This window comes from Mustela erminea, chromosome 4 (genome assembly GCF_009829155.1).
Source record: "Mustela erminea isolate mMusErm1 chromosome 4, mMusErm1.Pri, whole genome shotgun sequence".
Classification (NCBI taxonomy): Eukaryota; Metazoa; Chordata; class Mammalia; order Carnivora; family Mustelidae; genus Mustela; species Mustela erminea.
In genome coordinates this window covers 859,902-886,849 of record NC_045617.1, presented here as the reverse complement: position 1 = coordinate 886,849, position 26,948 = coordinate 859,902, and the positions used below count along the sequence as shown (strand labels likewise).

The 26,948-nt window shown below is 60.2% G+C and overlaps 1 protein-coding gene across 1 annotated transcript; it reads right to left on the bottom strand.

Moving 5' to 3' along the window:
- Positions 1 to 278: 278 nt before the first annotated feature.
- THBS2 (thrombospondin 2) lies at positions 279 to 25,519 on the bottom strand. The gene is made up of 22 exons (XM_032338450.1): positions 25,047 to 25,519; positions 22,482 to 22,554; positions 20,497 to 21,053; positions 19,209 to 19,293; positions 16,498 to 16,694; positions 14,785 to 14,925; positions 14,205 to 14,301; positions 12,049 to 12,219; positions 11,655 to 11,831; positions 10,793 to 10,966; positions 10,260 to 10,387; positions 10,037 to 10,189; positions 9,373 to 9,591; positions 8,524 to 8,631; positions 7,753 to 7,912; positions 6,459 to 6,577; positions 5,623 to 5,857; positions 4,148 to 4,375; positions 3,460 to 3,731; positions 2,754 to 2,851; positions 1,412 to 1,551; positions 279 to 608 (listed from the first exon to the last, which is right to left on the bottom strand). Exons 2-22 carry the CDS (start codon positions 22,531 to 22,533, stop codon positions 601 to 603), a joined length of 3,519 nt encoding a protein of 1,172 aa, XP_032194341.1. The 5' UTR covers positions 22,534 to 22,554; positions 25,047 to 25,519; the 3' UTR covers positions 279 to 600.
- Positions 25,520 to 26,948: the final 1,429 nt, after the last annotated feature.

Sequence of the window (26,948 nt, the reverse complement as noted above, 5' to 3'; positions counted from 1 at the left end):
GGCAGGGGTGTGGGGGAAGGGCAATCATTCATTCTCCTTACTGCTAACGTGCCGATTAGACAGCTGGCTCCCCAGCGTGTGGCGGGTCTCCCGACCTCTCTGCCCCCACAGCTCGCTGTACTCCGGCCGACCCGTCTCTGGGGTCGACCGGACGGGGCTGCCTGCTACTGGAGCGGAAGTGGCCTTAAACACTGAAAGTCACATAGCGATGTTTCTCCTGCTTAATTTATGATAGTGGCTTGCGCACAATATTCCCTTCAACTCCATATACACATAAATACAATAGGTAATTACATTTTATATGTAAACGTCATTCTTTTTAAACAAACAAGGAAAAACGATGTAATGCCATGCTCATGGTCACTGCACAGAAAGTCTCGCGCGTCCCCACGCTGTGTCCCTGGAGTGGGCTGCCCGTTCACCTTCAGCACGGATCCTCCGAAGGCACGCGGGCTCGGGGTCGATGACGGTGCACGACCCTCAGTGTCAAGGTCGGGGACAGGAGCTGCTGCTGAAGAGAGAGAAGCCGGAAGCAGCCGCACGCTGGGGGTCTAGGGCGCAGCGTCTACAGTACGTCTCTGGAGGTGCGGCAGGCTCCGCTCACAGGTCTACGAGCAAACAGCCGTGAGTGGAATTAGGACAGCCGGAGCGGGCTTGGTTTCCTTTTATTTGGTTCTACCTGGAACCTGAGTATCATCCTACGTTTTAAGAAATCCACAATACGGATGGACGGACGGATGCTCCGATGTGTGCGTGGGAGGGAGAGGGGGCTCGGCACGTCTGGGAAGAGCCCGACCGAGGGAGAGCGGAACAGACACCACAACACCAGAAGCGCCGCTCTCGGGTTCCCTTTCCCGCTTCATGTGGATCCCCAGCGTGGGGTGGTTGAAAGCTACCTTGGAGCCTCCCTGACCTCATCAGCAGGAGGGAATGTTTCATGTGCTCGTGAAGGTGCAGGTCGCCCGGACAGACGGACGGGGGCAGCCTTCCAGGTCTGCCGTATTGTGAGTCAAATCTATTCCTAGACTTGGAACTGCCGGAACCGCCTTCCCGCGGCTCCTCCCCCTCCAGTCCAGGCCTCCCCCCTTCCCTGCCCCGCCCTATTCCCCCCTTCCTTCCGGCCCTCCCCCTCCTTGAGCAAGGTCGCAGTCTAAAACAGCCTTAATGGTCCAGAGCATGTGCAGAGGACAGACGACGATGGACAGGCAGAGCCTGTGGGCTGGGAAGTGTTGCTTCCACCGAAGGAATTCGCATCCGATTTAGAACAGACACTGAAAGAAAACCAACCGGGCTGCCGGAACAGAGCCGGCGCTCACGGCCTAGCGCGCTGCTTGTACGACAGGACCGTTGAGGTGCGCGTCCCTGCCCCGGGCCCTGCGCTGAGCCGCCGCGCGGCGAGGTTCTCACCCACCTCTGCACTCGTATCTGAGGTCCGAAAAATAGACCATTTCTTGAGAGAAGACAAAGAGACCCAGCCGCCCGCCGGCATAGGTTTGGTCGTAGATGGGTCCTGAGTCCGCCATGACCTGCTTTCCTTCATGCACTAAGACTCTACAAATAGAGAGAAATGATGCGGGGGTGAGCGCCGGCGGGTCGGGGTCAGCTCCGTCCTCGCCAGCCCCCAGCAGCAACAGGTCACGGCTCCGAGACCCGCCGTTCCCCATCGCTGGCCCCTCGGCCTCAGCGGGGCCTCTCGGTCCCCAGCGCCGGGAGCCAGACAGCCGCCACGGCGGGGGGACGGTTTCTGGGCCGCACTGACGGGGCACCACAGCCTGCCCTGGCACGGACGCCACGTGCCCGCTGTTCCCACCGCTAGGCTGGCCCTCGTGGCGGCAAGGACGGGGCTATCTCTGAACGCCCGGAGCAGGACGGCGTGCACGGAGGCCTCCCTGACGGGAAGGTGGCCCGCGGGCGAGCGAGCACTGCGGCCAGACAGCGAGCCTGGGCGGCCGCTGCCCCGGGCCGCTCACTCCTACCGCAGACTCCTGCTCCCAGCCCTTGGGAAGAACCCAGCCCAGTCCTGCACTTTGTAGCCAAGTTTAACTTTGGGAGAAAACAAACTCCCGATTGAAATCACCCATGTCTGTTTTAATCCAAACCTCTCACAACCACTGTCACGCCAAAAGAGCAGAATCCTCTCAGCCTGACCCGTGTGAGGGTTCCGTGATGGCTTTAAATGCGGCCGTCCACAGTGTCAGACGGAAACACCAGTCTGTTCTCTGAAGGAGACCGAAGGTACATTTGCAAAGAAGCAGCTAATTTGCACTTTCTGGTACGCCTCAGTGGCTCAATCATTGTCTCCCTTCAGCTCAGGTCATGATGCCGGGCCCTGGGATCGAGTCCCGCATCGGGCTCCCTGCTCTGCAAGGAGCCTGCTTCTCTCTCTGCCTCTCCCCCTGCTCTCTCGCTCTCTCTCTCTCTGATGAATAAATAAAATCCTTAAAAAATCATAACGATGGATACTCTCTGTCCCTGCCCAGAATGTTCATTAGGAGGAAAGATATTTATCTTCCTCTGAGTTCCATGAACGCGGCAAGTTTAACGTTCTCCGCTCCCATAGCTCGGTGTTTCCCCGTAACTGATGTGCCGGGAAGGGCGGGGGAGGAAAGGCCTGTGATGTGCCCAAGACAAGGGCAGCAAGTGGGAGTTCCGCCAGCAGACGCGCCTGCTGACGCTCCGACGTGCCCACGGTGGGCAGACCTCCTCGTGGTGGGACGTCCCCTGGGGACGGGCTGGTCCTGAGTCCCACTCACCTCATGTAGCCTGTCTTGGGTCTGTGGGTCAGATGCCACCTGTACGCGGTGTAGTCTTTCCAGCCGATGTTCTTGGGGTCGTGCCACAACGTACGCACCTGGGAAAACACACCGGTCCCGAGTCTAGCTGGTACCCGAGTCCTGACCGCGGTCCCACGGCACCGAAGGCGAAATAAAGACATTACTGGGCAAGCTAATACCCTCCACCCCGGTCTTCGGGTAGCCACGTTGCCGTCTGAGGGGTTTCATCGCATAAATCTCCAGCCTGGACAGGATCCCCTGACGGGAAGCCATGCGGTCCCGGGCTCCGAGCGCCGGCGCTTGGGCCAGAGCCAGCCGGGGTTTCGGGTCCTCCATCCTCTGCCTCAACACGAGGCCTGGGGCTAAAACCTCAACTGAACACCGGGTTCCCCCTCTCTCTAGAAGAAGGTAGAAATGACAGACTTAATCTACAAGAGGAGCATCAGCTGCGTTTCTCAGAGCGCCAGGCCTGGCCTCTTCAGGCAGGGAGGGTCTGCGCAGGAAAGCGTTAGGACCGGTGTAGCTCGAGTCCGAGCGGATGACGCCCTGAGGCCGGGCGTCTCTGGACGGGGCGGAGCCTGCTCCGTGGAGAACTCGGCAGCCGCAAGGCCATGTGGACGGGCCGGTGCTAGGCGTGGCCCGATGCCCTCACCTGACCCTGGCCCGATGTGGCCCATGCCCTCACCTGACCCTGGGTGTTGCCGGTGTGCCACAGAGCGTTGCGCAGGTGCTCGCCCGTCCCCGTGGTGGAGTTCACCACCTTGAGGGACACGCCGGAGTAGCCGTAGGCGCGGGTGGGCTGGTCCTCCCAGTAGGTCTGCGTGACCTGCTTCCACATCACCACGTAGAAGCGGCTGCTGGACTGGTAGCCGAAGACGAAGCCGGCATAGTCATCGTCCCGGTCGGTGTTGACGTAAAACGTGCCGCTGAAGTCGACAGACCCAAACTCATCAAAACCTGGTGCCAAGGAAACATTCAGTCACAGGACTGGGTCGGAAACAGCCTGTGGGGAGATGCCAGGTTGGCCCGGGACCCACGGACGCGCACAGGACGAGGTCCACTGCGGCTCCGTGCCTCGGCCGCTACGGACGCGGGGGCATTTAACGTGTTCAGATCCCACGTCCTAGATGCTGGCGGAGCCGTGCTGTGTCATGTAGCACTTCACAGACCAAATCCATAGCATAAAATGGCATCCTGGATGTGAGATTTCAAACATGTGACTCCCCAGGCCCTTGTCAAGACCATTTAGGCCGACATGGAAGGGTGGGGACTCCCGCGAGACCGCCCTCACCCCCCCACCCCCCGCAAGCCTCCTGCCTGCTCTGTGGGCACCTCGTCCCCAGGAGCCAGGAAGGACGATGCGCGAGGCTCACCGACAGCGATGCCAGGGTCCGAATTGGCCGTCTGCACCAGCTCCTTCCCTTGGTGGCGAATGACCCAGTTGGGGTCGATCTGAGTGGTGCCCTTGGGGTCCAGATGCACCATCTGGAAGTTCCTGAAGTCCGTTTCGCTGATGGCGCTGTTTTCAGGGCACACGTCGTCGATGTCTGGGACGCTGTCGTTGTCAAAGTCGTCCTTGCAAGCGTCCCCGCGCCCATCGCCTGCCGCCAGCACAAGCAGGAGGAGAAACCGAGGAGAGGGTTTGCCGCCCGCCTCCCTGGAGCGTCCCCACAGCTCGCGGAGACGCGCCGTGGAGCGGTGACCGTGTGCGGCAGCCCCGGCCAGCCCTCGAGGGTCCCCGCGCAGCCCTGGGCCGCGGGCTCTGGGGGTGTCACCGGACCACCGCGGCTTGCTTTCTGATAGAACTTCCGTCACGACCTTTCTTCATCACCCTGCCCCTAATCTTCCGATCGGAAGCAGAGTTCTGACTCTACAAATGACTATCCCTGGGGACGTACGACCTTCTTTTTTCTGGAAGCTTCTTTCAACGTGTCCAGCGAGGTGGTGGAAAGGGTGGGGGTGTGCGGCAGGCCCAGACCACCGGCTGCTCATGGGGGACCCACGGCTCCCGCAATGGCTAGTCTGCGGTGAGCACAACCGCCCCCAGGACAACGGCCGCTTCCTACACTAGCGCGCCTGAGTGTCAATTGCTTTGGAAAGAGAAAAAGGTACCGCGTGCAGCTAACTTCCCCAGCGGTGCGTGGCCCACCGACGGGCGCAGGCGAGCGCACTCACGTGAGGACACGGGGAAGCCCTGAGCCCTCCTGCAAGCCGGCCCCTCCCCTACACGACCGCGGGGTGGCCTGAGCGAGCGCCATGGGTCCAGACAGGTCTTCGTGTCCCGCAGGAATCAGGCACATGGCTCAGGGGTAGGGACCCCTCCCCTCCCCCTGGAGCCGGCCCCAGGCCCTGAGTCCCTGTGCACCTGTGGCTCCGTGGCTCAGACGCCCCCTGCCCCATCTCCGCTCTGGAAGGCCAAGCAGCGCCTCCCACACCTGCCACCACTTTCTCACGCTCCCCCAGAAGCCCCGGGCACAGCGTGCACATCGCTGTCTGCTGGAGACCTTCCCGGGGTCCCAGGTCCCCCTGCAGCCCCCTGGGTGGGCTTAGCTGCCCAGAAAACCTGCCCCTTTTCCTGATACTTCACAGCCTCCATTGTCTATTGCTTTGTCCATGGCAAACCGCAGCCCTCATTGTCAGGAGGCGACATGGCGTGACCCAGACCCCCGCCTCGTCCTGCCTGTCGCAGAGCCTCTCTGCAGAGACCACCGACAGCTGTGACGCAGAGCCACCCCGAGGCACGGGGCATGCGGAGCCTGGCCTGGCCCGGCGGGCTCTCCCGGGGGAGAGCACAGCACCCCACTTCCTCCACGGACGTGGCCCCCGGGGCCCCTGCTGAGGCGCCTACCGTCCGAGTCCTCCTGGTCCGGGTTGGACACCAGCCGGCAGTTGTCCCTGTCGTCGGGGACCCCGTCGTTGTCATCGTCTGAGTCACAGGCGTCGCCCTGGCCGTCGTGGTCGTGGTCGGCCTGGTTGGCGTTGGAGATGTAGGGGCAGTTGTCCTGATTGTTCTGGTGGCCGTCCTCGTCAATGTCCTCATTGTTGTCACACTGGTCTCCCACGAGGTCGTTGTCCACATCGGTCTGGGGGACAGAGCAAGACCCACGCTGAGTGTCTGCCCAGCGCGTGGGGCGCCAGGCTGGGAGTCCCATGGACCTTGGGGTTGGGCCGCCTCATGCGCGCGCACGGCTGTGTCCCCAGGAGGGCTGTCCGCACCGGGGGCAGCGCCAGGACACTGCACCGCCACAACAGCTCTCCACAGGCTCACGTCACGGGAAGAGGACTGGAAAGAATTAACGCCACAGAACCAAGTGCCTCTTTGACAACGTCTGCGACAGGCTAGCCCACGCCCGACCACGACGCGTTCTGTTCACTGCGTCTTCCAAAGGCAAATCTGGAGGAGAAGCGGATTCCCCGTTTGCTTCTGGGAAAGGAAGATGAGTGGAGGGAGGCACGGCTCCGTCAGGAAGGGCGGGAAGACGCCGGGCATCTGGCCTGTGGCCACCGAGATACGGGAGTGAACGCTCGCGGCAGTGACGGCTTCAGTCCAACTGCTGAAACGCCGGTGCTGCCGCTTGCTCTCACAGCAGCCGGAGAGCCACAAGCACACGACTGTCCACAAGGGACAGACCCCCGACCCCGCGCTGCCCGCAGACGCAGCGGATCGACCACGAGATCAGCTACCTGGTCCGGGTTGTGCACCAGCGGGCAGTTGTCGCAGTGGTCGCCCACGCCGTCCCCGTCCGTGTCTCTCTGGTCAGTGTTGTACACGTACGGACAGTTGTCCCGCTCGTTGAAGACGTCTGTGGGCAATCCAGGGAAAGACAAGAGCACCGAGCTTTTCCTACTGCATTGAGCAACTCAGAGCCAAACGTCCATTTAACCACGAGGATCTAAAATCGTGGTGAAGTGGAACCATGACTGCATTTGTGGGAAAACATGTCAGGTTTCCTGTCAAAGTCCAGATCCCCCTAGTTTGAACCAGAGCCGCTCGCGGAGGTTTCCGGGCAACGCGGCACGACAAGAAGCTGTGTTCTCACGGCGAGCTGAGTCCACCGTGTCCACCGTGCGGACCGTCTCCCTCGCTCCCGTCCCCTAGGCCTTGACCTGGGGCACGCGCCCGCCCCCTCCCCATTTGCTCCGCGGAGGAAAGGCAATAGAGGCCGAGGCCAGCGATTCCCGGCGATACCTCATCGCAAGACCCCCGCCCACGGTGCTGAGTGCTGAGTCCCGTCAGCACCGGAGCCACGGGAACATGACAGAACAGTGGGTCACACAACCCCGTCCGCTGCTGGCAAAACCCGGAAGAGCACAACCGCCGAGTCAGCGGGACACACAGGACGGACCGAGGCACTCCGGCCAGGACCACGCAGGCCCGAGGGGGCAGGATGCGGAGGGCAGCGAGAACGCACCCCCAGGAAGGGCTGGCGGGTGCTCCGGCCACGGCCAGGGCAGAGAGGCACCCGCTGGTCCCAGCCTGCAGACGCCGGCACGGCTGCCTGCCGGGGCCCCAGCCTCCCGGGTGGAGTGCCAGCTGGAGTTGCTGGAGTTCCTGATGCCTGGGGGACCCCCGGCAGCTTCCCCACGGCCAGCTCATCACTTGTTAGAGACAAGAGCCAGGGAGGGATACCCCGAGACAGGGAGAGGGGCCGGCGCTGCCGTCTGACGCGTCTCAGAGGCACGATCTGTCGGGAGACGGGACTGCGCTCTGATGGGAATGAGTGGGAAGGACACAGGGTGCAGGGCTGGGGCCTGGGCCACGAGAAGGAAGCCGCCGTGTCTGCGGTTCTAGGAGGGAGGTCCTGAGGCTGGCGACCCCCACTGACCCCGGAGGGACGGGTTGGGTGAGGCTGAGCTGCCGCCGGAACGGTTCATCACGGTTCATCCGGTGCCAACACACGGGGCGGCCGGCTTACGCCACACCTGTGGGGGGACAGTAACTCGGGAACGCGTGTCCACATCAAGGAGCAGGACTGACCGTCCCCATCAATGTCCACGGAGCACGCGTCCCCCTCGCCGTTGTCGTCCGTGTCGATCTGCGCGGGGTTGTGCACGTACGGACAGTTGTCACAGCGGTCCCCAACCTCGTCCTTGTCGTAGTCGAACTGGCGGGGGTTGAAGAGGAACTGGCAGTTGTCCTACGGAGAGGCAAGGGCAGGAGCTGGGACCCTGCGCGGGAGCCGGAGGGGCAGCGGCCCTCGCGGACGGCGCAGTCAGCCCCAGCAAACACGTCACGGCCACCAAGTCACTGGGCGGCCACCGATGCATCCGACATTGTCCTGCAACAACGATGACACACGGTGCGGCTCGTGGTGAGAACCCACGCATCCCCGTCACACAAGTGAGCAGGCGGGTGGTGAAGGGTCCGTGGGTCGGGGGGAGGCGGATATGGCGGAGCCATGAGGCGCCGCGGGGGTCTGTTCCACAAGCGCTGTGCGCCCGTGTGCACGCAGACTCACTCGCGTCCTGCAACAGTTTCCGCAGGAAGCATCCCGGCTGCGGGGACGGCCCATCACTCGCCGGGGGACGGCCACGCTCATCGCCGGCTCCCCCAGGAGGGCGGGCAGGCCTCTGAGCCACCGAGAGTCCAACTCCTGCTGGCCTCCCAGCAGAGCACCTGCGGCCCGTGCCCGGCCAGTGCCGGGCTGCGCGTGCGGGAATGCAGCTCACAGACGTGTCCGGGGGCCTGGGCCGAGGCTCCCTCCCTGGCTACCCGACCCCGAGGTCCAGAGCCGCCCACCGACCTCACCTTCTCATCGTCCACGCCGTCATTGTCGTCATCGTCGTCACAGGCGTCCCCGGTGCCGTCCTTGTCGAAGTCTTCCTGGCCGGAATTGGGCAGCAGCGGGCAGTTGTCCTGCGAGCAGAGAACGCACACGAGTGAGAACACATGCGGGGGCAGGGGAGTGAGGCTGTGGGCACAGAGCCGGTCGCCCGGAGGTTGGGAGCTGTCGTCGGCCCGGCAAGGCCGTACTGGAGACGACGTCCTGTGGCCAGTGTGGCCAGACAGGGAGGCTCACATCCCTCAGCCGGGGCCCCCATGAAACAGCACCAGAGAGCAAAATCCCCAGAGGGGGAGAGCCGCCACCCTGAGAGCCTGGAGAAGGGCTGAGCCCGCCGCGTCCGCCTCCTCCCCGTGACGCCAGCTCCCTTCACAGAGTCCAAATCACGTCCCCCGTCAGCTCTTCACACAAGTGGGCAACGGCGTCCTTAGAAAACTCATTCTGTTTCACTCCAGCGATGTCATAATTCACACCTGAGCTGCGTTTCAATTCTGTGTCCCCGTCTGTGTCCCCACAGGAGTCCCAGCCTCCAAACAGACCAGACCCCCGGGGCCGCGGCTGGAGCCGGCGAAGATCCCAGGACCGTCACGCCCAGGCCCCCCGTCCCCCAGATGTGGTGAAACATGAGCCTTCTCTGGCACAGGGAGCCGTGGGGAGCGAGCAGAGGACGCCGCCACAACCCCCAGAGCCCCCGATCGTGTGGACCCATGAGTCACGTCCGAACAGCCGCAACCACCCCGAATGGGGGTTCCTGGACAGGTAGGAGGCCCAGGAGCCTGTGGGTGGGCACCTTTGGGGCCGCGCCCGGCGCTCACCCTGATGCAGTGGTACGTGGCGTTGGTGGCGCAGACCAGGTTCTTGTTGGGCCAGCCATCCAGGTCCGAGTCCTCCCCGCAGATGAGCCCGTCGCCTGCGTAGCCCGTCTGGCACTCACACTTGTACATGGGGTCGCTGAAGTGTCCCAGGTAGATGCACTCCGCGTGCCGGTGGCAGGAGTGAGTCTTGTCCTTGCACGGGTTCTCGGGCTCACACACCTGTGGGGAAGGGCCACATGGCTCGGACACATGGACCTCACCCCTCCCAAGCAGGGTGTGAGGTGGGTGCTCGGGGACCAGCGCAGGGGAGCGGGGACCCTCAGATGCCGCGGGGACAGCAGGTGCCGGGAAGGCGTGCAGACACTCGGGGCAATGCTCGCTCTGGAGGCTTTTCCAGCGGCTTCCGAGCGGCGCTGGCATGATGTCCGAGCCCACAGGGAACCGTGTGCTATCAGCCGGTCCGTTTGGGTTCCTGCAGGAAAGCTGTGCTCTGCACCCACCAGGGTGGTCCAGGGGGGCTGGTGGACAGGCTCCCACTCCCATAGCCCTCTGCCCGCCCTAGGGAGGCCACCCCTGTTCTTCTTCACGCCCCCTCTGCCCAATACCCAGGTTCTCCCCGATGGGTTTCCAGCCTCTCCCCAGGGCAAAGGGTCGGGGCCCTCACCTGCTTCTCAGTCCTGGCTGCCTCCAGGCCAACGCCGAAGGGCTGGGTCCCTTTGTAGCGAGGGGGGCACGGCAGGCAGTGGAAGCCGGGGTTGGTGTTGACGCAGCGGTGGGCTTTGCTCGTGGTGAAGCAGACGTCGGTGACCACAGCGCACTGCGGGGCATGCTGACGTGAGCCCCGGCCCGGTCCCCGTGAGTTCCCCTCCCCCGGGGCAGGGACCCACCTCGTCCAGGTCCTCACAGTGCGTGCCGTTGCCCAGGAAGCCCACAGGGCAGGAGCCACAGGACCAGGAGCCGTCAGGGAAGCTGTTGCACTGGGCTCCCGGGAAACAGGGGTTGGACAAGCAGCCGTCTGCGTGGGAGGAAGCAGAGCGGGGTCAGCACAGGATGCGGAGCGGGGTCATCACAGGACCGCGCCCCAGCCCCTCGCAGAAGGACGCAGGCGCTGCCTGCATCAGGAGGGGCTCGCTGCAGGGAAACTGAGTTACTCCGGGGGCCAGGGCTTCTGGCGGAGTCGCCACCTCAAGAATAGATCCTCGGGTGCTGAAGTACAGGGGCTGCAGGGAGCCTGGACGGCTGTCGTCACACAAAACGTTTCCCTCACAGCGCGTCTCCGTGTTTATGTGCAAACACAGACAAGCTCGGTGAGCAGAGCAGTTACGGTCGCGTGCACAGAGCTGAGCTTTCTTCCCTATTTTTCTGCTATTCTGCGCTCAGTCCTACGTCCTCCGTGTCCGGAGCCGCCCCCGACACCCACCTATGGGGCAGCTCCTCCTGTTGCACATCTGATGCTCCCTCACGTCCCCCGCGCAGTCCTTGCCCCCGTGCTGCGGCTCGGGGCTGTTGCAGACGCGCGTCCGCTCCCGGATCCCGCCGGCACAGGTGACGGTGCAGGATGACCACGGCGACCACGGGCTCCACCGGCCGTCGACTGCAGGCAGAGAGCACAGAGGGTTGGCGGGGAAGGCGACCTAAGCCAGACAGAGCAGGGTCCCCGCGTGGGGCTGGAACACTGGGAAGAGCGCACGCTCACGGCACCGAGTCGGGGTGAAGCAGACCGCGGATGTCGGCGGGTGTGGTTTTCACCTCTGGAAAATCACACGGATGCCGTGAGGAGAAGCGGGCCGCTGGCCCAGGGCCCCAGCATGGCAGAGCTCGCATCCGTTCTGACGGACAGCTCGGCAGTGAGGGGAAGCTCCCCACACTCTCCGTCTCGCCGCTGTCCTGCAGGGCGTGACTGGGGCTTCGGAGAGGGCTCCTGCACCCTGGGTTGCCGGTCCAGCTGCAGAGCCAGCCGTCCCCTGAGACCCACCGGTCTGGGCCCTGCACGAGGCCCCCGGTGAAGGGCGTGCAGCGACAGCGCCCACGGTACAAGCTGATGTTTCCCTGAATCGGGGGTGAACTGTCGTCTCTCTGGGCTGGCTCTGGTGAGGTCAGGGCTCGCAGGCCATCCGGAGTCACCCGGAGGCCCGCTTCCAGCACGCAGCCAGCGAGGTCTGGTGGTGCCTCGATGGCTCGGGCCCGGTCCCACGGCCGCCGGCAGGAACGGGCCTGGCCCCAGACCCCCGCGCCCCGCCGTCTGCGAGCACCCGCTCCCACCCAGCCGTCGCCCCACCTACTCGGACACGGGACGCCCTGGCAGCCCTTGGTCTCACGGCCGCTGCCTTTGCAGTTCTTGCCCCCCATCTGGGGGACGGGCGAGTTGCAGAGACGGATTCGCGTGATGTTGCCGCTGCCGCAGGTCACTGAGCAGGACGACCAAGGCGACCAGTGGCTCCAGCCCCCGTGCTGCCGGACTGGCACAGACAAGGACACGCATGTCAGGCGGCCGCGGCCCCACGTCTGCTCACATGCAGGAGTGGAGAGAAGCGGCCGGGGAAGGACCCTCCCCCGCAGGAGCCCCCGGACAAGCCTAAGGGGTCCCCGAAGCCCCGCCCAACCCCACCGACCCCCCCCACCCACAGGAGAGCGATGCCCACCGCAGCCCTGACACCCAGAGGCCTGGACACTCACTGCGATGGTCACACTTGCCCAGGCTGCACGCCCGCGTCTGGATGGACGGCCCCAGGCAGGTGTTGCTGGTGACGTCACAGGACCGCCCTCTCTGCTGGGTCCCTGAGCCACAGGTGGCAGAGCACTCCGTCCACTCTGCCCAGGGGGACCAGCCTTCCTCGCCGTCCAGCGCTGGGTGGGAAGCACAGGGCCTGTCAAGCTTCGCCCAGGGTGGCCACGGGACAGACTGGCCCGCAAAGGGCCTGCGAAGCGGAAGCCGTGTGCTGGGGAAGGCAGGTGCGTGGGGTGTGCCGCGGAACACGGCAGAGGCCCTGGGGTCTACCGTCTGCGCGCCGAGCCACGCTCCCCACCAGCGTCGGGGAAGGGGTCTACAGATTTCTGAAGATGGTTCACAGGAAAGAGTCTGAAATCAGGTCCACACGGGGCTTTATGGGACGTACTAAGACTTAACATGCTTCCTTTTTAACCTCCGTTGCTGAGTGACACTTGGTAATGAAATATTTCAATTTTGGTTGATTACAAGTCACCAAATTTAGTCCCAGACAATTTAAATCACCACAAGTTAAATAAAAAGGTTATTTCCTGCAAAGAAAATCCTCTGAGTGATAACTTTCTGTAAGTAACTTCCTGCAAGAGGTCTGTCTGGGGAGCAGGAAACGCACTGATTCCCGCATCGTACTCGGGGTGCGCGCCCTGCAAGGGGTAAACATTCCAGAAAGCAGGAAACCAGATGAGAATAAGGTCACGGAGACCACACTCGGCAGCATGGAACGTCCCCTCTAGTCAGACGCAGGCTCCGTCTCGGGATCGTGTTTTCATCATCCGCCTCGCGCCAGGCAAGGTGCGTATCAACTCGGAAGGCGCATCAGACTCTCGTACACGCCGTCTGCCTCGACACTGTCCATTTCAATCATAAAACTAACCCCTGGGAGCCTGGGTGGCTCAGTGGGCTGAGCGACGGCCTTCAGCTCAGGTCACGATCCTGGAGTCCCGGGATCGAGCCCCGCATGGCGCTCCCAGCTCCACCGGGAGTCTGCTTCTCCCTCTGACCGTCTCCCTCTCATGCTCTCTCTCACTGTCTCTCTCTCTCAGATAAAAAAAAAAAAAAAAATCTTAAAAAAAATAAAATCTTAAAAAAAAAAGCTAACCCCGAGTAGGCGGCGTAACCCTCCCGTATTTCACAGACAATGAATTGAGCCCCAGAAAAATTATATTTTGCCCCAAATCAGAGTGTCAGAGCCTGACCTCACTGCCCGTGCCGTTCTCCAGCTGCATCCAGAGGGCACGTGAGAAGGGGCGGCCCTGGGGGCAAAGCCTACAGGGAGTCCCCAGCCTGTGACCTCGGCCTCAAGGCCCCAGACCAGTCAGGGGAAAATGAACAACCGTGAGAGAACAAACGTTCTGGGAACCCGGACGCCCCCGGAGTGGCCGGCACCGCCGCTCATACGGGGAAGGAGAGAGGGCCCACGTGGCTCCCAGAAGGACAGATGCGGCGGAGCTCAGCAGCAGGAGAGGGGACAGCTGCCCGGGGCTGCCCCGGCTGGGACACAGGGGCAGCGAAGCCTGGGAAGGCGTCCACGCAAAGCCACCACCCCCAGGTGAGGGGCCGGCGACACGGCACAGCAGGACGTGGGTGAGGACCTGAGCCTCCGCTGGACCCTGGCCCCCCAGAGCACTGCAGGCCAGGGGCTGTCCACAGACGCGGGCTCAGCCCGTGGGCACCCTCCCAGCCCGTGTCTGCTCCGGGGGGTGCATCTGTGAGCAGTGGGGAGGGGTGAGGCTCCGATGGGCTTTGCTCCTGTTGTCCTTTCCCTGTGGGGTGCGCCGGCAGGGTTACGAGCTGCCCTAACACCCTCAGTGCCCGGCTCCCAGGGGTGCTCTATCCCTGCACAGCCGCTACTGAGTCCACTTCCTCTCCCGGTGACCGGACGGCAGCCTGAACTCCAAGGACACTCAGACTCCCGGTCAGTGCGGACCGTGAGTGCCAAGCGCTTCGGGGCGAGGCGGCTGCGTCCTCCCCCCGTCCAGCTCACGGGTGTGAGGCCCTGGCCAGCGGCGGGTCAGCAGGCAGAGCAGCGAGCGGGCGCAGACGGGCAGGCGGCGGCAGAGCAGCGAGCGGGCACAGACGGGCGGCGGCGCAGGCCCCGCGCACTTACAGCGGACGCAGGACGGGCAGCATTCCCCTTCCGCAAAGGACGGGTCGGCGCAGGTCGCCGGGGGACAAGTGATTTGGTGGCAAACGGTTTTGAATTTCTGCAGGCAAAAAAGGGGTCCATGAAACACTCATTTAAGCGAGCAAACGCCAATGCGAGGGCTGGATGGGAAGGGCTGGGGTGCCCGTGCATGGGGCGGGAGGGCCCGGTTTCGGCATGCTGCTGACCCCGAGGCCGCCCTTGGTGGAAAGGGGGAGCGCTCCGCGAGGGCAAGAGGCCAAGGTACCTACCGATCACCATGTGGTCTGTGACCTGCCCCCCCGGCCCCATGGAGCTGCCCGGAGCTACGGGTGCCGGCCAGCTCTGCCCCAGCTGCCTCCTGCCTCCCGTGAAATAGTCTTTCACCCCCTGGAGCTCATCTCTTTTGTGCAAAGCAGTGGGGCTGGCTGGTGCCTCACTCAGGTCCCCACATTGGGTCTCCCGACGTGGCTGCACACGTTCCGTGGCTCACCAGGGAAGCCGGGAGTGCGGCCACCCACACAGGCCTCTCGGCCCTCAGAGGACACGCATCCTCACGTCTCACCTTGCAGGTGCACTTGGTGCAACTGTCCACCACCCACGTCTCGTTCTCCGCGAAGAACCGGCCGTCCTGCCAGCAAGCGGACATGTTCCTCGTCTTGGGCGGGCCGCCGATGAGCTCCCAGAGGAACTGGTTGTCGTTGGACTGCAAGGTTGAGGCAACGTTTCAGTGTCGACAAATGCAACGTATCCACTCATGCCCACAGACGAGAAGGAAAGCGCCTCCGTGACCTGAGAGTGCCCGTGGTCTGGACTGGAGCCGCCGGCTCTGCGGAAGGCTCTGCGTGGGGCGCCACGGCCCCCTCGGTGAGATGGCATCAGGCCGCGCGGAACCTCCCCCAAGCAGGGTCATGTCATGGCAATCGTAGAGCAGCCCTGTCACCATCGCCCTCCACAGCGTCCCGCTCACACCAGGCGCCCCACTGACGGACGGTCTGCAGCTCACCGTTCGGCACATCTGCCCAGAGGGCTCTAGCCCTGGGTGTGACCGTGACTCGGGGCCCAGCGCCCAGCAGTGCTGGACAGAGAAGAGACCCTGCCGGCCAAGCACCACTGAAAACTGACAGTCAATATGTGGATTCACCCATTCTTGCAGAAGCGACAGGCCTGGTCTGAAGCCCAGTGGCAAGAACACACCTAATTCTTGCTGTCTCGGGGATTACAGACTGGAGGAGAAGACCGCAGGCTTTAAACAGAATCAAGTATGTGAAAATGACATGGGCCGCCCCCGATAGGTGTTTCTTGTGCTCCTCCGGCCAACGGGCTGTGGGTGTCTCCCCCCCACGTAGGAGTGTGGGTCACAGTCCCCAAGAGAATCACAAGAAAGGCATGGGTCCACTCTTGCCCCAAAACGCACAGAAACACACTATCCAGGAGGTTTCTGGGAGGTCATCCATGTCCCTGTCCCCAACTCCAAGCTAAGCAAACTTGTCCCAAAGCCCTTTTCATCTCCTTCTGCTTGCGTGACAGCCCTGGGTGCAGGGTCCGTGGCAGCAAGGCCACCCACGTCTCCCAAGAAGACCCTCCCTCGCTGGGTGAGAGGCCCACAAAGCAGACGCTCTTCCCTCCAATCCCTGACTTGTGCCCCCACACACGGGGGGCAGTGGGGCTACGGTTGGCACTCCTGCTTCCATTCCTGCTCCAGAGCCACAGACTCACTGGAAGGTTCCGGAAGGCGCTAAGCCTTTGCCGTGAGCTGCCCTCACCATGCCCACTGCCTCTGCCTCCCCATGGAGTGGACACGGAGCTGGTCCCACCCATCCTGGGCCACAGTCAGACCCAGACCCAGGCCCTTTCCTGTGGGGCAGAGGGTGGAAACGGGCACCCCCAGACGGGCAGACTCTCGGGCAACCCCCCCGCTGCTCCCTCCCTTCTCACGGGCGCCACCCTCTTCCCGTCCCCTAAGCCAGTGGAGGGTACGTCCCTGGAGAAGCCGGCTGCTGTCACCCGAGTCACTGTCTCCTCCCTGAGGTGCTGGTCACCCGGCTGCTGCTGTCCTGACCACACCCTAACTCCCCAGACCTCTGTGGTCCCTCCCCACTGCACCCATCCTTCCCACAGAAGCGCCTCCCCGCCCTCGGAACTTGTGTCTGCTGGGGACACGCGTGTCCCTTGGCTGACAACCGTCCTGAGCACGTGGAGCCCGTGGGCCTTTGGGATTCCGAGGTCCCTGCCCCCCACCTGCCCCCTGGCCCTGCCGCGGCCGGCCGGCACCCACCACCTTCCGCAGGTTCTCGTGCAGCTCGTTGACGACGACGCGCAGCCCCGCCAGCTCGGCCATCATGGTGCCCAGCTCCTCGCAGGATCGCTCGCACACCTCCGGCTTCCGGGGCGCGCCGGGGCCCGCATACTCGGGCGCCACCTGAGGGCTCAGGTGCAGCGTCTCTGTGGTCTCACTGATGGCGTTGGCTTCAGCTGCGGAAGCACAGGGATGGCGGTGAGTGTGGCCTGACCACGGGGAGGGGGTGCCACCGGCATAAGGTCCACCCGAGAACGGCACGTGACGGCACGGCATCCGTCACGGCCCTGCTGGTCCAACAGCACTCTGCCCGCTTGGGGACAGCTGCCAGCAGCACCACGGACGGCCACCGGCCACGCGACCGTGGCGCTCAGCAGCAAGGCGGCAGCGGAAGGCGGCAGCCTGGAGACGGTCTGCGCCTGGCGGAGTCGGGCCCGCGAGTGACTCAGACCGACCGGAGGAGACGATCTCCCGGGACAGCCTGTCTCTTCCATTCCCAGCTGGACCGGCCTCCGACCACATGCTCTGGGTAAATCCACGGCTCCCCAACCTCACTAGTCCCTTTCTCTAGTCCAAACACCCTTTACTGGGGCCACTTGCTCCACATCGAGGCAGATGCAACGGTCCTCCTGCTGGTCAGGACCTCACCAGGCCTGTCTCGCACTCACGTCCTCTCTCTGTGGGCCCCGCACCATGCCCTGGGGGGAAGGGCAGACCCCTCAGACGCTCGACCAGGGGACCCCCTCGCTGTCCCTGAAGCCGCACAAACCCTCGGGGGTCCTCACCACAGGACATACGTGGTGGGGACCCAAACTGGAAACAGGCTTGGGCCAGTCCAGAGAGGGGGCTCTCCCTCGCAGGAGCCGGGCCAGCCTGGACACGGCCGTGGCCCCCAGCACAGGACTGTCACAGGAGTAAATTGCCCCGTGATCTCAGCATCTCACTGCTGAGTTACACCTCATGGACACTGTCGCCCTGCAGGGCCTCCCGCTGCTGAGATTTTATTGCTGTGATAAATCCTTGCCACGATCCTGACCTTGGGAGCTCCCCCGGCTTGCTGGTTGGATAGGGGCGCATACCCCAAAACATAAACACATCAGCCAGTGCTCCCGGGTATCAGATTAAAAACAATACTGCGTCCAGGAATGCACCCCATGGCCCACCGCCGCCTGATTTCGGACAGGCCACAGAGCACCTCCCTAGGACGGGATGCCCCACAGTCACGGCGTCCATCCCCCTCTGACTAGACATGCGGCAGTCTTGCCTGTGGTTAGACCTGGACCCAGACGGGAGCCTCTTGTTCTGCTGTGGAGGCTGCAGGGTCTCCAGGAACTCAACACCCAGGTGGGGCTCAGCTTCCCATCACATGGCATAGCCACCATGTCAGGACACCCCAAGAGCCACTCTGCTTTCTCTGTGGAACCTTCCTGAGCAGTTGGCATCAGACGTCTGTTTACTATCCTAGTCTTTTCTGAAAAAGCACGTTCCTCCCAAAAAGGCAGTGGCTTAAATCACAGGGACTGGTAGTTGGCCTGTTAGCCAGGCTGGAGACACGGGATGAGACCAGAGCCCCAGCAGGTACCACGCACGAGGGGCTTATCGTGGGAGCCTGTGTGGCGGGAGCAGGCACTGCAAGCCTCTCCCCCGTCACCGTCCGCCAAACATGGCTCTCGGGATTCCCTTCCTGCCCCGAGGTGAACGGTCCAGCCGGGAGCAGGTGCAGACTGTAGGGGTGCGGCCTCCGAGCGGCAGGGCGGAGCGGCACGTCCAGCTCCGGCAGGGTGGACATGAGGGTCCCAGCTCCACGCAGGCTGGGTCCAGCCCCAGCGCGGGGGAGCGCGGGTCTCAGAGCCGCCGTCCTGCCCTACAGACGCCACCCGCCAAGCGTGAGTGAGTGATCGGTATTTACCTCGACGGCACCGTCTGACGCGAAGAAGGGTCTCAGTGAGAGGAACTCACAGAAAGAGCCACAAGGGGGACCGGGCAGGCGGCCAGCCTACAGGGAGTCATTCCATCCACCATGCACCCAGAGCCCCAGCGCCTCTACCCCATCCCAGAGGTACTTTGAAGATTTACTGATACTGAGTTTACGGAGCCCGGCGGAATGAGCTTCATAAAGCAAATGCTCGAGAACAGGCTGTCCGGTTACGGCCGGAGGCAAATGCAAACAGCCATGAACAGACGATGTGAGATCATGTCAGTGGGTCCCACAGTGTGGGGGTTTCCCTCGGGCTTTGTCCGCAGCTGTGAGGAGCGTGAGAAGCCCCCGCTAACCACGGCCACCAGAGCTGCTGGCTTGCAGAGGTGGTCTTCACCACTAACAGACTGGAAAGTTTGCATGGATTCATGTTAAAATGCATGGATCAGCTTTTTGGCTCATAAAATGGATTATTTTAGATTATTAAAATATATTCAAAATTAATCTTTCAGGAAGTTTATAAATTTTCAGATGTCAACATGTCTAAGTTGACCAGCAAACTCACTCAAAGACAGTAATCCCTTTATTAGAATATTTTTCTTAAATCCCCACGAGTGCCCCCCACATAGACGCATGCACATGTGCACACATGCACATGCACAGACACACACACGCTCACGCACATGCACACACAGACATGCACACACCTCATGGTAGAAATCCATCCAAGACAAGAAAGGAGACGCGGAGTGCGGTGCTCAAACACACCTACCTCCCTGACTTTGCTGACAGCCCTTCTGGCTCAGGACGTCTTCCGCTGAATTCTCGAACACTAAGTAGACGTTCTGCAGCAAGCCCTGGAGAGAAAGAGGGCAGCGGACAGACATCAAACGTTTGACACTGGGCTGGGTGACATTTTAAACACATAAGGTATTTACATAATATATAAAAGACATAGAATATGAGAACATAGTGGACAACCATGTAAGGGAAAGCAAGAACGTTTCTCTCCGTGCTTCCGCTTGCTGGCGCTTGCTGTCGTGGGTCATCCTGTGTCCGTTACCACTGAGGCTCTGCTCTCAGCGCAGCACAGACCAGGGATCACACTGGAAGACCGTGAGGGTGGCCCCAAGACTCGTGTGTGGTTCTGTCTTCCGAACACATCCGGTCGGACACTCTGGGCTGCATGTCCTTTGCAGGGAACTCTGCTGGCTACCGGCGCCTGGCTAATGGTCTCACAAGCCCCGTGCTCTACTCACAGATGTGGACTCTCTCAGGGGAGAGAGCCTTCCACCCTGTGAGGGGTCAGCGGCTTGTTTGGCGGGGCCCACAGAACCTCCCTGACGGCCACCAGGGCTTAGTTCAATGACCGGTGAGGATGCTCGCCTTCTCCTCCAAAAACTGAATTCAATAGCACCTTGATTTCCCAAGAAGGCAGATCTGGAGGCGAGCAAAGCACTGACCCCACTGCGGGTTCTAGACGCTTGTGGTCACAAAGAGAGCTTCCAAAATCTACTTCAGCATGAATGTGTTTTAAGACGAACGTGCAGCTAGCCCCTCATAAATCCACAGCCCTTTTTTTAAAAAGCACGGCTGTAAATCAGATCTCCTAGCATCTCAGTGCTAAACGGGGAGCGGGCAGCAGACTCCACATGCAGAGCCTGGGATTTCCAGAACGTCGGAAGGGGACTGATGTTTCGGTCATCAAATCAGTCTTCCGTCTGGAAACCCGTGACCGTTTGCACAGGTGAGAAAGCACACCTCTGCTTATCTGCGGTTGAGAAAGGAGTGTGCACGAGTGTGTGTATGTGTACGTGTGCAGTGGCGTGCGTGCATGCGTGTGATTGTGCACGCGAGTGTGTAGGTAGCCAGCAGAGTGTGTATACACAGGTGACATTTGCATGTGCATGTCTCTGTATGTCCACACATGATGGCGTGTGTCTCCCAGGCCGGGCCTGACCTGTGCCAGCACGGGCATTAGATTAAGAGAGGCCCTTGCTGGTCCGCTCCCAGCTCCCTCAACCCGCCTCACACATCTGCCGTGACCCTGCCACACGTACCCGGAAATGACTTTCTCGCGCAGAGCCCTTGGCCACGTACATCCGGCTCTTCTCTGTCCGCAGCTGCTCGTAGAACGGCTCGTCCAGCGTGAAGCTGTCGATCAGGTCACAGCCCACGTACAAGCTGTAGGTCTCCCCCGTCACCTGCACGGTGATGTTCTTCCACTGGGAGTCAGCCAGGCCCACGTCCTCCAGGGAAATGACGTGCTGGGTACCATCTGTCCAGTAGGTGAGGTCCAGCGTGTCTGCTGGGCCATTGGAGACGATTTCGAATTGCCTCTGGGAAGCGCCGGGGCCCTCCAGAGCCAGAAGCGTGCCCCGGGACTTGGGGTCCTGCTTCAGGCTGGCCGTGAGGAAGAACCCCTCCTTTTGCCTCATGATTTTGGCGATTTTGCTGAGGTAATCTGCGTTCACTGGTGGGATGTAGTCAAAGCGGACGAAGCGGTAGGCAGGCACACTGGGGTCCGGGCCCCGGAACTGCTTGGCCCCAATGGTCTTCCGGTTGATGTTGCTGATGCTGAAAAGGTCGAAGGCCATGTCTTCGTCCTGGGCACCGGCTGCAGTGGGGACAGAGCAGAGTGATTGCCAGCAAACAGGACGAGCACAAGCCCAGAGGGCATTTTTACTGGCAGGGAGCAAACCGTGATGTCGCGTGTGACGGAGCCACTGCAGCCTCAGTGTCCCCGGATCCCCCCTTTCTCCTAGGGCGTTAATGACAGCTCTCACGTAAAACCGTTATCCTCTGTCTCTGGGCTGCTTCCCAAAGCGAGGCCCCAAGACAGCGGGAGCCCATGCCAGAAGGAAAGCCAAGCACTTTGTCTAGATTAGCTGGCACTCTCCGCAGCCAGACTTTTTCAGGGGAGGATGCACTGCCCCGAGTCAGGCTCCACACACCTTCTGGAATCTGTCTCCTGTTCTCCCACCCCCGGGATCGGAGGCTTAGGTGTGGCCCTGTGTCTACCATGTGATTGCCCAGGAAAACAATCCGGCAAAGGAAAGGGCCTCTGTCTTGTTAGGATTACATTACATGTTGCTTTCCTATAGAGAGCGTGTGACTTATACAAGTTACATTGTATCTCTTTACTTTGCAGAAGCATATTCTGTGATTACACAAGTTACATTGTATCCCTTTATTTCACAGAAGTACGTTTTGAGAGTCTTACTGAATGCTCTGGGTATGGCTCTCAGACAGTGGCGGGTCTCCAGTCTGCAGGTCAATAGTTTTAAGTCACCATGTGAATGACTGGAAAGAAAAGTGATCAGACCGTCCCAAAATAAAATGGGTTAAATAATTCAAAGTAATTGAATAGAAGTATTAGGGGAAGCATGGCTTTCCATCTCCTACGGACGTGGCAAGTTCAAACGTTACATTTACAGTGTTGCTGATCCGACTGTGAATTCCACGACCCTTACTACAGCCATTGGGCAACGTGACAACAATTCTTACAGTAGTTTAAACCTTTGACTCAGCAATTTTACTTTTGGACCTTTTTCTAAAGATAGAATCACAAATGTGAGTAGAGATTTATTAACAAAAGGACTTCCGGCAGCGTCATTTATACTCACGATAATAAACTTATGATGCCGATGGAGATTGGCCTTAAAAATATCCGGGTTCTCTCCCGACAGCGTACTACACAAAACCATGTGGTAAGAAAATACACACGTGGGGAAATACTTATGATACATTTTCAAGTAGGGAAAAAGTGGGAAACAGAGAGTTCTCAAGCACCAACCACTTCCAGTTACAAATTCAGCAGGTGGGGGAAAAAGGCTCAGTGTGCACCGCCAAAGCGTGTGTCAAGGAGAAAGTATTTTTCTCTAATACTTAGATTTTCCAAAAATAAGTAATTTCCTATTATGTGGACTCAAAAGTAAGTAAATATTTATTGAGAAGGAGGTTCCAGATGTTCTAAGGAATGTCAGTCACGTCAGCTGCTGGCACTCAACAGCCCCGGACGACCAGGGACACTGTCCACACTCACCTTGAGCGCTAGACGAGACCCAGAGGGCGAGCAGCACCAGCGTCCAGGTCATGCTGCCGTCTGCAGCCGAGCCCTACGGAGGAAGCAGACCCTGGTCACACAGGCATACACGGCGGCAACTCTCCGTGTTGCCTGGGATTTTCACTCACACGGACAGTTTGTGCATCAGAATCAAAAACAAGTGGATTTGTGGAAAGTAAACGCTTGATAAGAAGTTGGCTTTTCTGAAGGGGAACTTCTGACTGCAGCTGGTTTCTACTGGACCAGCATGTGCTGACAAAGCACTGAACTAATCACATCTCAATGTTCATATTATTTGATCCTCATACTGACCTGAGCGGCAAATACTGTTATTACCATGCCCATTTTACAGATGGGTAAATGAAGACCCCAAAGAGTTAAGTGCTTGCCCAGAGCAATGTTGTTGGTGAGAAGTGTAGCCAAGACTTAAACCCAGGAAGCATGAATTTAGGAAAGTATCAGCATTATTTAGAAAATCATCTATGAAGACCTCTTTGAGTAAATAGTCAAGAAAAAAATAAGTCCATAACTTAAGTAGAATAAATATTAACTCCATGCAGGAGAAGTAAATTTAACTTGGTGTATCCTAACCACACACACACACACACACACACACACACATAGCATTCCACTTAGCAATCACTTTTATTCGGCTGTTCTATTTTCTTGCAGGCCTGTTTTTCCATCCTTGAGGATTTTCAGCTGGCATGGTTCAGGCCAGCAGACACTGGGCCAGAACTCAGGAGTGCTGGACCGAAGCCTGCTCTGCGCTTAACCCTTGCCCTCCCTGCCTTGGTGCTCCCGCACCAGCATCCTGCCCGGCACAGGGGGCCCGGAGGTCCCTCCCAGCAGCAGGCTGCTTCCCGCTGAGCCCCCAGCGTCTCCTCCAGGAGGAGAGCAAAACTCATGAGCTTCTCAGGGCTGCAGAAAGCCAACCAGCGTCCCTCGCCAGAAGGATCTGGTGACCTGGAAGCTGAGGTTCCTGGGGTGGAGGATGGTTCCCCGGGAGCGGGGCCCCTCTCGAGTCTGACTCTACTGCACGCAGCCTCTCCACAAACAAGTCCGTGGGCCGGCTTGTTTTCCAGCCGCGCACTGCAAGGCGGCGGGCCCTCGTGGGCAGGCTCAACGCCGTGCCCCCGGGGGCGGCCTGCTCACCCTCCCACCCCACTGTGGCCCCCTGTCAAATGAAGAGCAGTTCTTTGAAGCTTCCACAGACAGGGTCACTGTGAGAAACGAGCTGAGTGAGTCCACACGGTAAAGGGCGCACGCGGCGTGGCGGGCACGGCAGGCACGGGCGTGTGCTGAATGCCCTGGACGGCTGTGCCCGGACCTGCTATCTGGGTTCTCCAAGGACCGAGGTCACAAGGAAGCACTCTAGACAACCCAGAGTGACCCCTGCCACCGAGTGTGAACGGCAGTGAGTGCATCCGGAAGGCCCCCGTGTCCCCTCGACCAGATGTGTGCTGTCTGTCCCTGCAGACCAAGGTGGATGGCTGGCTCTGGCAAAGTGTGATCCCCCCAAAAGGCACTTTTTCAAGCTCTAGAGGCCCAGCTTCCTGGGTGTCAGCTTAAACACAGCAGTTTGTACTCTGTTGCTAACAAAACTAAACTGTCTGGTCCCCAAAAAAGGAGTGTCGCCGGAATCGGGACTCTGGCCAAACGACTGAGGGGGTCGTATCTCATCTCACGAGGTCGAGGCAAGAGCAGGAGCGCAGGGCCAGCCGCCGCACTGACTACGCGCCGTGGCCCGTACGACACGCAGCACGGGCACGGACGCACGCTGCCCTCTCTGGGCCCTTGGCTTCCACACACTCACTGGGTTTGGGCTCTCATTTTTCCAAAGAAAGACTTCAAAGACTTTCTGCAACAGAATGTAATTAGAACGCATAAAAACCTTTTAAAATTCTTTTATATCAGCAATCCAAGCAGCAATATCTTTCCTGAGCGAATCCTAGTTCCCTCCATCAGAGGGACACAATCACCTAGGAGCCCCCCTCCCCCCGCCACAGCCTCCCCGCCGGCCACACAGCAGCCCCCTCCGGGGACCACGGCGCAGACTTTCCTGTGTGGATCGGCCCCGCTGGCATCACAGCTGGATTCCAGGGTCCTCACGCGCTTGTACGTGACCCATTAGTGACATTCAAAGACACTTCTGAGTCAGTAATGTTTAGAATCGCAGACTCTATGATCTCCCTGTGCTCTCGCTGCTGAGGAGGACTTTTCTCGAACACCTCCCGCATGGCCCCCACATCCACAACGAACTCTGGAGGCTGCTTACTCTGAAGCTGAAAACACGGGCCTGCGGCAGACTCACAGGCAGGCACACGAGTGAGTGCCGCAAGGACCGTCAGCCCCAACGCCCTCCAAGGAGGCGCACAGGACGCTCCGGGGACTTGCTCCCGGCAGCCCTGCTCGCAGTGGGAAGACCTCACCCTGCCGATCTCGGAGGCGCTTTTCCCTTCTCCCTTCTTAGAAATCAAAACAGCCATTTCCAAAAAGTAAAGACAATGCAGTGATTTTTCAGTAACTGTGGGAAGCTCTTACGTGGCCCGCGAGGCAGCTGTGGCGAGGCTGGAGGCGGGCGTTGAGGCCGAGGCCGGGGTCTGCGGCGAGCCGGAGACTCAGCGCTCGCAGCACACGAGCCGGGGTCGGCGCCGCACTGGCCGCCCGGAGGCAGCCGCTGCTTTATACGCTCCGGGCTTCTGGGTGGTGCTGTCAGTCCGACACGGGAGGAAGCACGTTCAATTCATCCTTCGAAGGAGTGACCTAATCCTCCTGCGATCCCACACTCGCTCCGAGCACCTGGCACACGGGCGCTGGTGCCGCCCCGCCCCGGCCGGCCCTCCAGCTGGGGACCACAGAGGAGGAGCCTCGCAAGGGGAAAGCAAGCTCTCGCTTTTCCTGCCTTCTCTCAGGAAATAAAAAGCTATAAATACAACCAGCAAGATTGGCTGGAACTCCCCCTTCTCGCTTAAGAGAAAGTCTGCAAGTTCTGGGGTTTTAAGTAAGCTTCCCATCAGCCAGACGGAGAAGGGCTGTGTAAGCAGACGGGTCCCCGTCAGTAAGGTACCGAGCGGCGTGCTGGGGGGAGGAGTCGATGTATGGGTGAGGTTATTCTATGGCTGAATTAATTTATCATGTGCAAAATAGGAATTTGGCCCAAGAAGTTGGAAACTTTTATTTTCTGCAGCTCGATGACTGCGAGAGAGGAGAGGGGGGATTCAGTTCATCCAAACCCTGCACCGTGTGCTGTCTGGACCCCACGGGAAGCCTCCCCTGCGAGCGCCCAGGACGGGGCCACAGCCCTCTGGCACTTTATCCCCAGTGACAAGACAAATCCTCGTCAGCTTCCATGGGCTCCCTTACGGGACAGCCCGCAGAGGAAAGACTCAAGAATAACAATGGGGCAGCCGCAGACACCCTGCCCTTCCCCAGAGACCAACTTCTCCCACAGCAGTGTGGACAGTGGTCCCAAGGAGGTCATAACAGAGGGAGGGGGAGGCAGACAGAGGAGGAGGAGGTGGACAAATGAAGAAGGAGGGAACGGAGGGAAAAGGAAATGGACAGAGGGAGAGGAGGTGGACCCCAGGCAGCGTGGACAGGGGACAGAAACAGTGACGTGGGGTCAGCCGCATGGGCTGGTCCTGGGAAGACAGCCGTCATGCTGACTGGGCATCAACGTGCCCAGCAATGGACAGGTCAAGCTTCCACTGAAGAATGTTAAAGAGACTGTATGGGGTTATCTCTAAGCCATCGTAGATATAAATTAGCAAGATAAGATCAAGAGGGACCCGACATTCACTTCACCTGGGTCCCCGCTGGGTTTAAGGGAGTCAGATTGGGGCCACAGAGGGGCCAGAGACAGCAGGCTGCTGTGCCCCAGCTCCTGGAGCTTCTTGTGGTGTTTCAGGATGGGGCAGGTGGAGATGGAGATTGGAACTGAATGATGATGATCCTTGCTCACGGCATTGTTTTAAAGACTTTATTTACTTATTTGGTAGAGAGAGCACAGAGGGAGGGAGAGAGCACAAACAGGGAGCAGAGGCAGACAGAGAGGGAGAAGCGGGCTCCCTGCTGAGCAGGAAGCCCAACCCGGGGCTCGAACCCTGGGATCGTGACCTGAGCTGAAGGCAGACGCTTAACCCACTGAGCCACCCAGGTGCCCCTCACTTTTTGAAGGTCTTTTTACCTGATGTACCCAGAATGTGTATGTCTTAAGATGACATATCTTCTTGTGGCCAGTTAGTTGGTACTGAAGTCATCATTTGAATAAAAAATACCTAGACTACATCACTAAATTAATGTTATCTGAAATTCCAAAGAAGAATGTATAACCAGGTTTCCCTTAAAGAATCTGTGGTGGATGCTTGTCCATTTACTGGTTTATCTTACTCTGCTTACTGCTTGGTCATATCTGTGGCCAGAAAGCGCAGGTTTAGACACCTC

Excerpts from the sequence above, each read along its gene's own strand:
- THBS2 (XM_032338450.1), bottom strand. The coding sequence starts at position 22,533 with ATGACCTGGACGCTGGTGCTGCTCGCCCTCTGGGTCTCGTCTAGCGCT. Across the intron at positions 10,967-11,654 it reads CCAGGGCGTCCCGTGTCCGA|TCGACGGCCGGTGGAGCCCG; the intron begins GTAGGTGGGGCG and ends CTCTGCCTGCAG. Across the intron at positions 3,732-4,147 it reads GGACCCTGGCATCGCTGTCG|GTTTTGATGAGTTTGGGTCT; the intron begins GTGAGCCTCGCG and ends CCTTGGCACCAG.